General features: G+C 36.9%; 1 protein-coding gene across 1 annotated transcript; it reads right to left on the bottom strand.

Annotated features, from left to right (window-relative positions):
- Positions 1-7445: 7445 nt before the first annotated feature.
- On the bottom strand, positions 7446-16895 carry LOC140152296 (ultra-long-chain fatty acid omega-hydroxylase-like). The gene is made up of 8 exons (XM_072174601.1): positions 16748-16895; positions 15741-15913; positions 15454-15582; positions 12123-12377; positions 9830-10026; positions 8712-8845; positions 7864-8011; positions 7446-7635 (listed from the first exon to the last, which is right to left on the bottom strand). Exons 1-8 carry the CDS (start codon positions 16893-16895, stop codon positions 7446-7448), a joined length of 1374 nt encoding a protein of 457 aa, XP_072030702.1.
- Between the last annotated feature and the right edge of the window lie 902 nt (positions 16896-17797).

Here is a 17797-nt window from a genome sequence, read left to right as displayed (position 1 = left end):
ATCACAAATACTTTTGTAGGTCATGTGGTTCTTGAGTTATGTGGTAAAGAGGGCTGAAACAACAACACTTCTGTACACCGTACATCCGGGCCGTACATAACTCATTCACAACAATATAAAATCAAGCAAGTTTTCAAAGTATATGATTTATAGAATAAGCTTTTGCAAAACATCAAAATATTATTCTTAAATAATTTAACCTTTAAGGTTATGACATGACATGATTATCATCATTACCTTCTTTTTTTCCTTGCAAATTTATGAACTACGTAAATATATTCATCACCTCATGGACTCAAATTATAAAATATCCCTACATAAAAAGTGCTTTTAAACCTTCTTAGTATAATATATATATATATCATTCTTGCCCTATAAATGTGTTTTTTACTGTTACTATGGGATTATAGTAACTGAGATGTGTATCTAATAAGTAGAGTACTTTGAATAAATTATCTCAGCTAAAATTAACCTCTTCGACAATGTATGGCAACAAATTTAATACTACTACTTCAGTGTCATGTGTTGTTTATTTAAGAGACTAGGTCATCATAGGTCAGGTTATATGTCACTTGGTTGAGGTCGACTTTAGGCAGCCATTTTGAACAACGTGTGATAACATAATGAGACATCAATTTTGATATTTTGTCTTTTATTGGATATATATTCAAATGGCATATGATGGAAAAAATATCATACCTTGTAATGTATTTGGTGAGTACAATTTAGTTTGCTAAGTTGAAATGGATTGGACAAACAAAGGTAAAATAGTTACCAACATCAGAAAAGTGAAGCTTATAAAAAACTACCTAATCTGGTGGTATAGGATTTTGTAAAAACTTAGCGTAGCCTTAAAATAGCTACGAGTATATTCAAACTTTTGCAAAGTTTATTTTGAAATTCTTGTATGTGAATCTAATAACAATCAGAATAGTAAAACCACAACATTTGCTCACATAGAAGTCTTTTCTTTATTTCAAGGAATGATGAAATAACATTATGTTAAACGTAGTAGGCGCACTATCCATCGACATGTATCCAAATGTATACACATATCACAAAGGAATGACGCCCAACCCAGATGGAAAAAAATTGACTCAAGGTTATTTCAGAAATTACATTCAGATGACTACATGTTTACCAGGACGAGTCTAATTTAACGCCTCTAAAATCCTTCGATAACCGCACCAAGAAAAAGGTTTTTATTTCAATTTACCAACTGATCAATATATGTATTTCAAATTACTAAATCGTTCATATTTAATGCATCATGAATACTTTAATTTCTGTAATCGAAAATTTAATTTCTTTAAATGTTTCAATAATATAAACGAGTTAGTAATTTAAAATAGCTCAGAGAATATTCAAACGTTTGTAAACAGTTGTACCCTTTTCCTGTATGTGAATCTAAATTCATACACTCCTAGATAGTGAGAACCAATCAGAGCCTCCGTTAGTAAATTACTAGCCGTGCATAAATGTTGTACAATTGCACGGGCGCGTAGTACTCGCAGTGCTTTCGGAGGCGTGTATTTTACTTGCGGGTTGTTGCATTTATATTTGCCTGCATTTTCCAAATTTTTAGTGACAATTTTGTTATAAAAATGCAAAAATCACGGGATTTTTTAGTCGTGTATGAAATAGGTTAATAAATGCGTATCACTTGTTGCTCGAGAAATTGTACAAAAAAATGCACTTGTACTGAGATGTTGATGCGTGTAATGCACTTCCCCTTCGGGGCTCGTGCATTAGACGCATCAACATCTCAGTACGCGTGCATTATTTTGTACAATTTCACTCCCAACAAGTGATACGCATGTATTAACCTATAATTATACCACAATCAGAATAGAAGTAGAACCACAACTTTTGCTCACATAGAAGTCTTTTCTTTATTTCAAGGAATGATGAAATATTAATGTTAAACATAGACGCATTACGTTTTATCGACATGTATCAATCACAACTGGAATGGACAAGCCGCCAACCATGCAAGAAATCGAAGATGCTGTCAAGTCCATGAAGAATGGAAGAATTGTAAAGCTCATGGAATGGACGTAATTCCCTCGGAGTTGTACAAGTTCGGCGGGCCTTGCATCATCCAAGCTCTGTGAGGTTGTTTCCAAAACTGCTGGGGATCAGCTGAACTGCCCCAAGAATTTAAGGATGCAATGACTGTCACCACTTTTAAGGAGGTTGACCGCACTTAGTGTGGTAACTATCGAGGGATATCCCTGCTCTCAACTGCTGGTAAAGTTCTTGCAAAGATTCTCCTAGCCAGATTACAATAAGTTACCAGTAAAATACTACCTGAAAGCCAGTGTGGGTTCAGAGCCAGTCGATCCACAATTGATCCAACCTTCACCCTGCGCCAGCTTCAGGAGAAATCAATAGAGCAGTAAACACCACCCTACATCCCAGCAAACACAAAACGTTTTTAAAACGTTTTAAATAAGTTATATTTTGGGTTTTGGTTTAGGTAAAAACGTTTTAATAACATTAAAATGTCGGGTTATATAAAGGTCATGAAATCGTTTTAAAACGTTTTGTATGAAAACACACTACAAAAATATTTTTTTTAATGTTTTCGAAATGTCATTGTAAACTATTTTTGCAAACATTTTTGGCCAAACATTTTGTCAACACTTAAATAACATTATGTTAAAATATTTGCACCCAGCAAACACAGAAATGTTCTTAAAATGTTTTATACAAAACGTTTTAATAACATTTAAATGTCGGGTTATATAAAGGTTAAAAACGTTAAAAAACATTTTAAAAACGTTATTGTAAATATTTTGGGCAAACATTTTTGCAAAATATTTTTCAACCCCAAAATAACATTCTGTTTAGAATGATTTGTACCAAGTTTTCAAAAATGTTTTTGGAATGTTATGAAAACGTTTTTATACCCTTTATATAAACCTGACATTTAAATGTTTTCTGTAAAACATTTGTGTTTGCTGTGCAGTAAATTACCAACAAATGTTATTTAATGTTATTAAAACGTTTTATACCATTAATGTACCCTTTATATAACCCGACATTTAAACGTTTTCTGACAACCTTTTATAACCTTTTGCGAATGATGTCGAAAACGTTTTGTGTTTGCTGGGATGGTCTTTATCGACTTCACCAAAGCATTCAACAACATAGATATAGAACTACTTTGGAAACTACTGGCGCATTATGGTTGTCCAGAAATCTTTGTCAAGGTCGTGAATTTCATGATGGAATGCAGGCAACTGTTCCAGTTGATGATGATATAACCGAACCCTTTCCGGTTTGTCATGGTGTTAAGCAGGGATGTGTATTGGCACCAACCTTGTTTGGTCTCTACTTGGGCAGCTGTTTTGGAAATTTGTTCTGACAATAGATAGCCAGCATGGAGTTTTCCTCCGTTCTAGGACAGATGGCAAACTATTCAATCTAGCTCGTCTACGTGCCAAGACCCGATGTAAAGAAGTCTGTGTACAGGAGCTTCTATTATGGTGATGATACCGCCCTAGTGGCTCAATCCATTGAAGACCTGCAGAACATGTTGGACTGTTTTATGACTGCATCAGTAACATTTGGCCTTACAATCAACATCAGTAAAACAGAGGTCTTCAAGTCTTCAAGTGCTGTTCTCCTAACAAAGCGAAGCTTATCCAAGGAGTAAGGTGATGATGCTCAGAAATGTGCAGAAATGTGCAGAGTGCAGAACAACAAACGGTGCAAGTAAAAAGAACTGGAGAGCTGATTTAGATGACTTGGTGAGTAGCAGTAGGCTGCAAGACCCTCACTGCTGGCAGAGCTATGGCCTGGAAAACGTTGACAGATATGGTGCTGCAACTGCTTCCGCAGGTAGCCTGTTCCAAGTTGGAATTGTCCTCACAAAGAAAGAGTATTTGTAGGTGTTGCGAGTAGCCAAGACTGGAAGGTAGCGTAAATTGTGTGATCTTCCAGAGGTTGGGTGAAGCCTGATGTTTGGTGGAAAGCTGATGTTAACTAGACCATGATGGATTTTATAAAACATTGTACATTGAGACATCACTCTTCTAGTGGCTAACTGGTCTAATTGCAGCTGATCCAAAAGAGGTGTTACGCTTGTCTTTCGATGAAATTCTTCAACACCAAGATTCTGATCTCTACATACATGAAGAACCTGTCAAATCTGTCACCAATTTCACATCACCTGGGGAGTGTGATTTCCATGGACAATTAATCGATTTGGAGGTCACAAGACGCATTCAGAGTGCCACCAGTGCCTTTGGATCTCTGGAAAAAAGAGTATGGTCCCAGCTTGGTATAAGACTTGCGACCAAATGTAAACTGCATCGCGTGTTTGTCCTACCCTGTCTCCTGTATTCTACTGAGGCTTCCACACTCTATTCGCCACCTTAGATGTATCATGGGTATATCATGGCAGGACCGAGTCCCTAATGGAGAGCCAAAATGGTGAGCGTAGAAGCCATCCTAGTGAAAAGTCAACTGGGCTGGGTCGGTCATGTAGTGAGGATGCCTGGTGACAGATTACCAAAAGCTGTGATGTATGGTGAACTCACAGAAGGAAAGAGAAAACGTGGTGGGCAGAAACTTCGATATAGAGAGGTTATGAAGCGTCATCTGAAGACAGCTGACATGGATGTTGAAACATGGGAGACGAAAGCTAGTACCGGGTCACTTGGATGAAGAAGATCCACGATGCTGGGAAAACAGTGGAGCGAAAGCGAAAGGAGAAGTACCTTGAAGGATGGAGAAAGAGACATCCATCAACTTCGACAACTGTCCCTTCAGCGACCTCGATGGGCAGCCGAATGAATGATGAAGTTGTATGTGGGGGTGTATCATTAATTTTAAATAATCTTTTGACTTCTTTCAATCAAATTCACGCATCAGCAATTTTATTTCATGTTCGTATAATGCTCACAAATATTCTAAATTAGTAATGTTTATCTTATCTGACCTTCAAAAAATTAAATTAATTTCCACATAGTGGAGGTATGCTTCGTAATTAAATCTCATGATTTTAAATTGCAAATTAAAGTTACTATCATCGTCAGTAAAAAATTGTAATGTCTGATATGATAAGGGTTTCAACGAATGTTTTCGTTTCCTGCAGTTATTGCTAAAATGAAGCGCATGAATGCAGCTAAGCATATGGATTTGAGATAGCAGCCCATGTTTCAAGCTATGTTACAATATCAACTCATATTTTCTACTGGTTACAACATTGTTACTTAACAGTCGATGCTGTACTCAAACGGACAGAATAATCAGCATATGTGACTCCTCGCCACAACTGAGCCCGGATGTCGCCAATCATCATTTTTGAGATATTCAACCAAAATATTCTGCTTGAAATTAGCTTTAAAATGATGTATATCATGTCTATAGTACTTGACATTTAAGTAGTGAAAAATCAATAAAACAGTCAATAAATCCTTTCTTTCCTATTGTTTATTGTTAAGTTCGATGGAGCATATCTCAATAGTGGCACTGGCGACATCCGGGCTCAGTTGTGGCGAGGAGTCACATATATATTTATGATAAGGCCCAGTCCCTGTTTTTTTTCTCTTAAAATAATTGAGCTAACTTAAATTTAAAGTCCCCTTAGGTACTAACTTTTTATTGTATCGGTTACATACAAGAACTCGGGGAGTTGATCCTGGCTGCAACTTGGTTATTAACATACCGCGGAATGTAGGTATGTTGCTTAGCCCTAACGTCCCAGTTGCTTTTTGGCGAGGGGAAGGAAAGAAGGAGGAAAGAAAGAAAGAAAGAAGAAGAAGAGAAAACTTTTTTTCTCGGGTGCGGTTTGAACCCCGACCCTTCGGGTGCCACGCCCGTGCACTGGCCTACTTTGCCACGGGGGAGTAGCTTGCCCGGCCAAGCTTTCCGTCGCCATATGACTGTTCGTATGATGACGCAATAGCATCACGTGGGATACCTGCTTGTGCCTAAGCTTTCTGAATTGAGGTTTTTTGATGTTTGGTACGAATTGGGTTATGGGGTGGAGGGATCCCGGGGAGGGATGCGTAAGCGCTGACAAGTTGAGCGCTCCGTGTACGCTCAGATGAGCGATGTCGCCAGTACGAACGCTGTACCGACGTCAGCTGAATTCAAGTACGCTTAGAGGGCACATGCATGGAACATTCTAATCTATGTGTTATTAATCTATGATTATTGTAGCATATATACGGTGTACGCTTCTCACAGTGGTCAGTGAATTCATATAAAGTGTGCGGAGGCGTTAGTGTTTATGCCTCTGTGTAGCGCATTATAAATCACTGCGATTTAATATCGGGTGGCAGTTCAGGCGTAATTGTTAAATAGACCAAATGATTCATTTAATTCACCAAATGGAATAAAGTGCTAAGAATGGTAAGAAACATTCTACCCCACAAGTTAAGCTATAACCTTCATGTTCAGTCACATTAGTTTAACATTTTATTTGTAACTGTTTGTAAAAAATTATTTTGCATGTTTCACATCGGCTTCTAACTAATTAGCAGAAAGTATTATGAGAGACTTTTAAAAGTCTTTTTTGTTTTTGCCATAAAAGATACTTTTGGTTTAGGGAGCGATCGTTATTTATGACAGAGGGGGAATGGGAAAATTTAGGGGAACACGAAATTTTGTTTGGGTCTTTAGGGGGAACCTGAAATTTTTAGTTGAACCAAGAGGGGGATTGTAAATTTTAAATTGAGAAAATCGGGAAAACAAGGTGGAACGCGAAAATTTTGAGCGGACGCGAGGGGGGAACGCGAAATTTTTTGTCAATATTTTTTTCCAAAACACCCATTCCCCCCCCTGCCGTAAATAATGATCGGTCCCTTATCGTCGCAGAAAAAAGATATCGAAAACCCTCGCGTAACCTTTTATGACTGTTGCAGGAATAACATGTTGTCATGGTTACCACAAGCCTCACGCATGAGAGAGTGTTAACTACTTCACAGTTAACGTATCAAATATTTGGCTTACAACCGTTTGTTTTTGTGTTTGCTTACTTATTGTTGTTGGGTTTTTTCCTCTTGGTTTCTCTTGTGACGGTATACTTAAAGCCTGTCATGTTTACAAACTAATACTTATTTCACCATACAGATCTAGTCCGGGGTAGCTTTGGTCTTAGGCCAAAAAAATATTGTTGTGTTGCCCTGAAGTGGGAAAATGGGAAAGTTGGGTCGGACGATCGGATTTTTTTTGGTTAAACCTTCAGTTTTTAAAAATCCCTTCAAATATTAAATAATGCTTCTTCAATTAGGGGACATTTGTCAATTTTTACTTCTGGATACCTGTTAGACATCAATTAAAGACTAGTCTTTCAATAAAATATTAATTTCAAGGGAAAAACATTGATTTTTTGAACAAATCTGTAAAAATCATCATTAAAAAAAAGGCGATCCTGATTTGTCAGGATTTAGGGTCGGTCGGTTGAGGGCAACAAAACAAGTTTTTTGGCCTTATTGTCTTGCAATAGCATGACTGTCTCTAGGGGTAATGAATAGATGGATGCCATTCTTGGTTCTGCGTATTAGACTTTCTTCTATTTCTATTGACACTGCTGGGTTGTATGAAAACTCGAAGTTGTATACAAGTGTTGCGCATGTAATTTTCATCTCGTTCAAAGCAAAATGTTGTCCAATACAGTTTCTAGATAGAAACGAGAGAAAGAAACAGAACATCAAAAAATAGAAAATAATCGGAGTCCTGAACATGCGTTTCAAAAAGGACTGACATGAAATTGACTTTCAGCACACAATGAAGCACTCAACTAACCTTGAAGTTGTGTCACATGTCTTCATCATCAGGCAGTGGCGTAGCCAGGGGCATACAGGTATAAGATATAATCATATTAAAATTATGAAATATAAAACATACCGTGGTCCAGCAGAAAACGGAATATAAGAATATGGTGGTATGTTTTTTAGATTTTCTGAAGCGAATCTCTCAGGGTCAAACAAATCTGCATCCTTCCAAACGAGTGGGTTCTTGTGTATTGCCTCTATGAGTATAACTGCAAATGCCCCTGTGTGAAATTGGGAAATTAAATAAATGAAAGGATAAAAAGGTTATTTTAACAACCTTTTTTAAACAAACTCATATTGACCATAAAAACGAATAAAAGCGCGATATTCAAAATTCCCGCGTCGAAATTGTCTAGGGCAATGACGTCATGGTTATTTGTGCTCAATTGTCGTCAGCCTTCTTTTGTGTTACTGGGACGTCATTGCCACGGGCAATTTCGGTGCCCGGGAAATTTGAATATCGCGTGGAGATAGACGGGTGTATTTATTTGTTTTTAAGGTCAATATAAGTTTGTTTTAAATATATAAATTATAAACATATAAGGCATAATGTTGTAATTGCCGGAGATTTCCTTTAAACAATTAATTATGAACAAATTGTAATCTTTCCCCAAAGCAGCCAGCGCACATAAACGTTGAAAAAAAGCAGCGTATCTGGCCGGACTCGAACCGGCAACCTTTCGTAATGCTAGCACGACGCTCCAGCCAACTGAAACACAGAAGCACGCTGGAGAAGAGCAGAAGATATAAATCTATAGGTATTAGGTTCGAATTAATTATGAAGTCTACCACACAGATTAACTTCCGTGCTAGTTTACATAAATTGATTAATTTAACACAAAAGTATCGCTTATGCATTTCCCTAAAATGAATTTACTCAAAGCAAATATATCTTCAATCGCTCAATCTTTCAATTCCTACCAGCAGGGATCACTGTGTCATCAGGAAACGATATATCTTGAGTGATTCGTCGTGTTATGACTGGAACTGGTGGATTTATACGCAAACTTTCTTTAATACACATTGTAAGAGACGGAAGATTGTTGAGGTCATCCCTGAAAAACAAAATACACGAGGAGTAGAAATAAAATACTCGTATATACAGCAAAAAGCTGTAAAACGAAGATACCACATTATTTTTCATGGCAAAAGAACATACAGGCTGTATCAAAATGATTGGTACTCTTCAGTTTCAAGTGATTATGGACAAGACTGCAACATGCAATAATCAGATCTACCTAATTTGCATATATAATGGTTTTTGTTAATAGAAAATCACAAAACTGCATGTTGATCATTTTGCTCTAGACAAGTCATTCAATGTTGTTATTCCACCCGCATGTATCAAAATAATGTATTTACAACTTTGATTTTGACCCATCCCAGCGCAAGTGTAAAAACTAAAATTGGTTAACATTGCTTAAAAGTGAAGGATGTAAGTCATTCAAATTGTCATTTGGTATTTTTGAAACGAAAAATTTGGCAAAAAACGAAAAAAACAGCAGTATTGACGAAGTTGAAGCCTCATTCAAATACATGTAGCTAATATATATACTGTCAGTATATAATTCATGTAAATGACTTATTTTGTCTTAAATACATGGGGTTCGGCTGAACCACATTTAACACATTTATGACAATGACAGTTCATGTTTAAATACTTTGTTAATATAACATCATCGTGCCTACAATGTTGTTTGCATGTCTATCCTTGTCAGGCATTTACATGAATCTGTAATTTATATTATACTGACAGTATACAAATTAGCTACATGTATTTGAATGGGGATTCAACTTCGTAAACACTGCTGTTTTCTTTGTTTGTTTGTTTGGGTTTTTTTGGGGGGGGGGTTCAAAAATACCAATTTGAATGACTTATCCTTCACTTTTAAGCCATTTAAAAACAATTTTAATTTTTTAACACTTGCGCTGGGATCACTGAATGGGACTTTAAACCTCAGTGTAATGAAAGCATCTGAAAGGTCTGATAGCAACAAGTTATCACTTCTTCACATCTAAATCAACGCCATTATATTTACCATTCGAGTTGATCATTTCCTTTTAACTGGAAATACCCATCTATTTCCCGTCGACATTTAGCTTGTAACTTTGGTTTGATGGCCATGGCATATAGAAACCATGATACACCACTGGCTGTTGTATCGTGACCCTCAAACATGAATGTATCCACTTCGTCTTGAATTTCTTGATCTGTAAGTCCTGAACCGTCTTCGTCCTATCAAATTGTTATAATAAACAAAAGAACGTTATTCGAAAATGGGGAGAAATTATTTATAATTTATTTAAAAAAAACACACACTAATATTCGCACTGCAATTTCAAATTTAGCATTTTACTACAAAGTTACTCAACTATTCACTCGATCAGATGATATCCTCTAAAAGTACACATATACTATTATTATCACTAAAATATTAACAAGAAAATAAACTGCTTACGCTTGTTAGATTCTTGGCACTGACAGTAAATATATAACATGCTTGCAATTGAACGGACAAATTCACCATTATACACGAGTCAAATCCCTAGAGTTTCAAAAGGTATACTGTCAATCAACATGATCAAGGCTGTGAAGTCACATGTAGTACTGCTATGGCAGAAACAAAAAACGAGACCCCAGCCCAAAACATTAAAAGGGCATTTCGTGATCTACAGCATCATCCCCCCACTATAATCCAAAAAAAATTGAGATTTTTAAACCACTGGAAACCTCTGGCTAAAAAAGAAAAAAAAAAAAAGAAAAGCGCAGTGATTTATAGTGCGCTACGCACAGGCACAACGCCTAGACGTTGATCCACAAGCCTCAGCACACTTTACAGGTTGTCGCTGACCACTACGGCCCACATCATTCCATAAACCATTTAACAGCATTTCAGGGACTTTGCTGCTTCAAGAGCGCACATCCTAGACATTCCACAAATAACCTTCGCAACCAGGATCAGCTCCCCGAGTTTCGTACGGGTTACAACGAGATAAATTAGCAGTGAGGGGAATTTCAAGCTAACTCAATTTTTCCACGAGAGCGTACTAGGCACCGCCAGGGTTCGAACCCGCAACCTCTCGCACCATAGTCGAACGCCTTATCGATTGAGCTAACTTGACTGCTAGTGTTTATTTGCAAAACAATTCTTGCAGATTAATTCGTATTGCATAAATATCGTCATATTTGAATTACGTTCTGGTGTACCAGAATGAAATTACAACAGTGGTCTATGGGGCAGTCTAATACACATACTCATGCATAACTCGCAAACGCAAAATCGGAATCAACTGACATTTTGGGAATAAGCTTTTTTTCGAAAGGGGGATGCTAGGGTCAAGAAATACTCCTTTAATAAGAGACGCTATGTTATTACGTATGAGCTACCAAAATTTCTTGCATATTAGAACGTTTCCGCACTGTCCTTCTAAGCCGTTTTAGATCGTTTTATTTAAAAGGTACCTCATGATGGTGTGGAAAAAATGTACGAGTGGAAATAAAATATATACAGTAAAACGAAGATACCATATTATTTTTAATGGCAAAAGAACATACAGACTGTATCCAAATGATTGGTGCTCTTCAGTTTCAAGTGAGTTGCATATTTAATGGTATTATGTCATTATTCCACAGCATGTATCAAATGTAACATATTTGCAACTTGATTTCCTAATCCTTTTAGAGCGTTTTATTTAAAAGGTACCAAGACTGTGCGGAAAAACACTCTTTTGCACTGCCAAAATTGCTTGCCACCAAACCCTTTGTCCGCGAATGGGGGCAGATAGATATTACACAGCCTCTCGTAAGAGGTAAAACAAATATCAAAAAATACCTTTGAAGCGAATGCAGGTAGTTTGGTCATGTGGCAAAAAGTCAGTATTGGCAACACGTACGTCATTTTGTCATTAAAGTCAGTAAGACCAGGATCTGTGGTAAGACGTGCTCGATACTTGCATCATCATCAATTCATGGCATAACCTATTTCCGGTTCATTATTTAAACTTTCTTTTGGCAGGGTAGCCTTCAATGACAAAGCACTGATTTCCAAGGAGGCCCAGATGTCTCATAAAGTGTCATAGTGGGGACCAGTAACATTATACACAATTTGACTTCGGGCCCGTGAAAAGTAACGAGGGCCCGTAGATTTCAACCCATGGGCCCGATTGGCCTTTGTTGATTTGGCTTAATTTCAAGTACTGGTAAGCGAAAACGACAAAGGTAAAGAACGATGTCATGTGAATGCGTCAGTGGTCAAATTTGGCACTTGGCCAGTCACGATGGCAAAAACAGTTGTAAAGTTGTAAAATTTGTATATTATGTATATTATGTACCTTTGCACTCAATAAGATATCCAAAAAGTCAATATATTTCTTATTTTTATCTCTTCCATTTTGGGGATCTTTTAATGCATCCTTCCGTTTCTGGATTACAGATTTGGTGTAAGAATGAACCCGCCTTGTCGCTCGTCGCCATTTGTATCCATTGTAACTCAAGTGGTAGATTAGATCGATGTGATGTGGCAGGAAACGGATGCGTTCCATCGTGAGCTGAGTTAACTCCACTACGCTGCGGATGTATGGATGCTTCTGGCTATAAAAAGTGCGAAATCAAGTTTATGGCATCGCATTACTAATTTATTTGTATGGTACCATAGCCGGTATAGGGTCCATGATTATACATGTACATGGTATAAATAAAAATCAATAAATATTGAAGAATAAGAAACTTCTACGTACTTGCAGCAATATTGTCGGTCAAAGAATGATCAGTTACAGACATAAGCTAGAAAGGGTGGAAGAAAGAACTAGAAAGAAAGAAAGAACTAGAAAGAAAGAACTAGAAAGAAAGAACTAGAAAGAAAGAAAGAAAGAAAGAAAGAAAGAAAGAAAGAAAGAAAGAAAGAAAGAAAGAAAGAAAGAAAGAAAGAAAGAAAGAAAGAAAGAAAGAACGAACTAGAAAGAAAGAAAGAAAGAAAGAAAGAAAGAAAGAAAGAAAGAAAGAAAGAAAGAAAGAAAGAGAGAGAAAGAGGAAATAAAGAAAACGAAGCAAGAAAGAGAAAGAAGGAATTGATGGAAGGAAACAACAAATAGAAAGAAAAAAACAAAACAAAACAAAAAGATAAGGGAAAATTAAGAATTTAATCCCACATATTACTTTCACTGCTAAATTCAGAAGCAATTTATTATGGTAAATGAGGATTAAAAGACCTAAAAAGCCGAGTCCTTCAGGACTATTCGCTGCCACTTACTTATTAACCAAGTTCCTACCTCTTGACTGAGAATCCTGACTACAGTAGGTCAGTAATTTATTGCAGTACGGTATGTTAATAATACCAGGATAACTATATATTACATTATTTTGTACGTACCAGACTTGTACCCGAGTCCAGCTTGTCCGAGTCCGAGCCGAGCCGAGTCCATTTGTATCCGAGTTCGAGCCAAGTCCGAGTCCTTTTGTGTCCGAGTCCGGACTCGAGTCCAAGTCCAGGGGTGCCGAGTCCGAGCCAAGTCCGAGTCCAACAAAAATAAGACCTGAGTCCGGACTCGAGTCCGGCTCGAGTCCGGACTCGGGGTGAGAGGCCATGCCCGGTGGTGGTGGGGGGGGGGGGGGGGGGTCATTCAACTTTAATGTGACAGGTATCTACCTATTGGCATTGCTTAGTTTGGGTATAACAAAATGAAAAAGGGGTAATTGGGTATAAAATTTTGAAAGAAGGGGTCATTTGGTACAACATTTTGAAAAAATGGGTCATTATTTGCAAAAATGGAGCACAATTTTATATTTTATTTCTTATTTGAAAAATTTACAATACAAATTTGCTGAAAAAGGTCAATTTTAAAGTTTCCGCATAATTTTATGGCATTTTGATGATAAAATTGTTAATGTGATGAGAAGGTCACTCACTGCATCACACCACACACCACACACCACTCTACCAAACCCCACCCAACACTGTTGACTCAACCAACCAACTGTACACACTTTCTTCAAAAGCCATGTCCATGAACAGGTTACTCCTGAAGGTAAAAACTAAATGTATCAGACCACCTAGTACCTGTATCAGACAGCAGGCATGTGGGGGTATTTTGTGTGTGTGTGTAGCACACAACATGTAAACTCACAGTTAACTTAATTGCGCCTAGGGACAAGGCTGTAGGTATGCCAGGTGAATTCAAATTTGCTATCAAACTGCATCCGACATTTTATATATCAAATTAAAGCCCTTGAGTAAAGAAAGTCAAAACTGAAAACCGTTTTCTCATAGCACTTTCCGTAGCAAAGTTACATCTTGTCAAAGATTGACTTTCATCAAAAAGATTCAGCTAACAAAACAGTATTTCGGTCATAGACATACCACCTAGACCTATGACTGCCCATCCCTTGCCACAGCGGGAGGTGAAGCCCCGTATCCAAGGTGATATTGACGGGGTTACTAGGCGCGGAGATAATTGCGTATATTCTGACGCTCTCGGTTGCGTGGTTACTGCGCCGTTATCACCCGCGTCAAATGCAACATGTTCTGTAGACGAGAACATTATCTGCTTGCTTGCGTCCGGGTATGCGTCCTTGTTCAAGTCGTTGCTAAGCAGTGTCGGCTTCACTACGCGAGTCAAAGTCACTGGTCTAGGTACTAGTTTGTCTGGGATTTCGGTGGTGTTTCTAGATCTTAGTCTCATGATGATAGCAGCTTTTCTATGTGGAACTTCTATCAAAATCCGGGTCAAAATCCCTCTAAAATTCCATGTGCGAGTGTCTCATCGCCATAAAAAATCATATATTTGGGTCAAGTGAAGTATAGACAACATACTAGTATTTATGTAGGTTTCCTTGACCTACCTGTTCTTTTAAATTTCTATGTAAATATGTATTGTGTTCTAGGCGAATTTGGCTGACTAGCAGATAGGTTTGCCTGGCATACCTATACGCTGTGTGCAGTATTACATGTATAAATGAATTGCAATATATTCAAATACATTATAGAAAATTAACATCATCATCATTATAATAATAATAATACTAACAGAAATTCACCTTTATAATTCTAAACATATTTTCAAAATTGGCCCACACAAATGTCATGTGTACTCACTTACTGAGCACATGCAAACTATAGCCCTACAGAGTGGGAGCTGAGATGTATGGTCCAGTGTGCATGTTTCTCTTTCAAGAGCTTAATGGATTGGAAAGTTCCATGAAAGAAGTATTACATTGTATAAATTTTTATACAGTCCAAATATTTAATAAAATTATGCATTTGATTAATTATCAATTATTTCATTTTAAATGATAACAAAAATATGATTCTGCTAAGTGACAGATAAATCTAAATAATTTGGTGGATATGCAGGAATAATAACAGCTCACAGATTTGACAGCCCCAATTAATTTGGAAAATGGCCAAATAAGTAAAGTCAACAAATTTGAGATCTATTTTTACATTTTTAGATAATCATTTCACATTTTACATAGATTTGGACATTGGACTGGACTCGGACCGGACTCGCCTTCGAGTCCGAGTCCTTTAATGTCCGAGTCCGAGCCGAGCCGAGTCTTTTGTGTCCGAGTCCGAGCCAAGTCCGAGTCCAACAAAAGTGGACTCGAGTCCGGACTCGAGTCCGAGTCCGGACTCGAACGATACATCTCTGGTACGTACCCTTCAGCCTCTTCTTGGCAATTACTTTCCACACTGAAGATACATTTTAGAAGCCCATCCAAAGTCAGCAAACTGATATCTGTAAACATTTCCCTCGAAACTGGTTTTCCATTTTTGCACAATTTTCTCCACTTACTCTGCAATAGTTGACAAAATTTCAATTACATTTTTTGGGGTTTTTTTCTAAGGTTTGATATCAGTTTTTATAAGTGACTGGATAACTTTCTTTTCGTGAGCTTGTAGTAGCAATACACTATGCTTAATACGAAACGAAAGGTATCATTAAATTCATTACCACTAGATCATTGGCTGAGCCTTGAAAGATTTTAGCGTAGGGTTTAAGAACATCGAAATGAAACCCTGGTGTGAGGAGTCTTCTATTGCGAGCCCACTTCTTGCCAGTGCTCAGTAATAAACCATCACCTAACCACGGTCGAAGCATGTCGAAAATATAGTCTTCCTTGGGTTCTGTAGCAGTTAAGGTTAATGGAAAATAAAGTATTTTAGCCGTTAATGCTTTTTCCATTTCACAAATTTATTAGCTGTTATACAATTTTATACAGGCACACAGAATTTAGCAAGAATAAAAATTTGCATATCCATTGTCCCATCTTATAATGTTGACATTCATCAACTTACATACATGAAGAAATGAAATCAACACAGCGGGTAATAATGATATAACACATTGCATTGCACACAAACAAACAAAAACACAAAATAATTTGGTTCGAAAAAGTTAATTGTACACATCCCCCTTCCCTGTTTTATTTTTAGTTCTCTTTCCATTACTATCATATTGTGAAAAACCAATTAGTTGAGGAGTTAGCTCAATATACTATGAAAATATTATAACCGATGCCCCTATGTCGACTTTGGCTAAATAAGCTATATTTTTGCCGGAAAAGGTCCGAATAATTTGCAGTCGATGTGCGCCATCTTGGAAAAATTTGGTGTACCAAACTCCCCAGCAACTGTAAATCAAACTGTTATTGATGTAGTACGCACAACATTGTCGTGCACATGTATGTAAATTTTAGGCTAAGCGTTACTATGGCGTTACTAGGTGTACCAAACTCCTTAGCAACTGTCAATCAAATTGCCGTAAAGTGACTTCACTTTTTATACAGGGATTGAATACGAGTATCACGGCCCTGCTACACCCCTCTGGAATCAAGCACATAATGATAAACCCATGTAATAATCTTAAACTGCGTAACATTTCATCTATATGAAGTAATGTACCCGATGTAGAGTAGAGAGTATGGATTTTGCTTAGGAAAGAACAAGAGGAATATTTACCTGAAGTAGCGAGAATGGCCTTTACTGGTTCGGGATGGTAGGTATTTGTCACAGGTAAAAACGGACCAAACCATATAACTGAGTACTTTGGATAAGGAATTCTGAAGCCCTCAATAGACCACATTTTTTCCTTGGGATTACCAGTCATCTTAGGAAAGAACCAAGAGATATTGTTGGCATTATTAAGGGGTGGGGTATGAACGTTTGGACAGTATTTATTGTGGGACAATAGAGCACATCAGACATATCGAATTGCATTCTGAATACGAAGAATGTCCTTCTGATATCAAATAATTTTGATTTTGTGAAATTCGCAATGTAATACACATTTTATGACAATTGATTAAAAATTGATATTTAACAGTACTCGAAGTAAACTTTATAAATCTGATGATTTATACTTAAAGTGTATGTAGGGGAGATGAAAAGCCTACGATTAATTGAAAATGTTGACCTTTCGTATTAAAGATATGGATTTTTTTCATCTTCAATATGAAAGGTCAAAATGTTCAATTGATCATCGGCTTTTCCTCCCAGATACATACTTTAAGAATATATCATTAGATTTATAAAATTTACTTCGAGGACTGTTATATATCAAAAATGTGACAAATATCAAACTTTAATAATATCAGATTTTAATAATTTGTCATAAAATTTGTATTATATCGTGAATTAAAAAAAGAAAGAAAATTATTTGATATCAAAAAGACATTCTTCGTATTCAGAATGCAATTCGATATGTCTGATGTGCTCTCATGTCACACAAAAAATACTGTCGAAACGCTCATTCCAGATTAGACCATGGGACAAGGCTTGCTAAGTGCTTCAGAAAGTAGTTTTCGTTCTCCCTTTCTGGGTAGAGGATGGTTTATACATGAAAATATAGCTATTATATCACTGATCAATAATATAACATTTCCCACTTTCAAAAGTTGCACGTTACTGTGTAATTTAGGAGTTATTTGGGGTTAAAATGTGTTTTTCGTGATTTTTTTCCATTTTTGCCCAAAAATGTCAAATATTAAAATAGCTGTAACTTTCAAAATA

This window comes from Amphiura filiformis, chromosome 5 (genome assembly GCF_039555335.1).
Source record: "Amphiura filiformis chromosome 5, Afil_fr2py, whole genome shotgun sequence".
In the NCBI taxonomy this organism is placed as follows: Eukaryota; Metazoa; Echinodermata; class Ophiuroidea; order Amphilepidida; family Amphiuridae; genus Amphiura; species Amphiura filiformis.
Note: the sequence above shows the minus strand (reverse complement) of the source record. Positions and strands in the feature narration are given on the sequence as shown.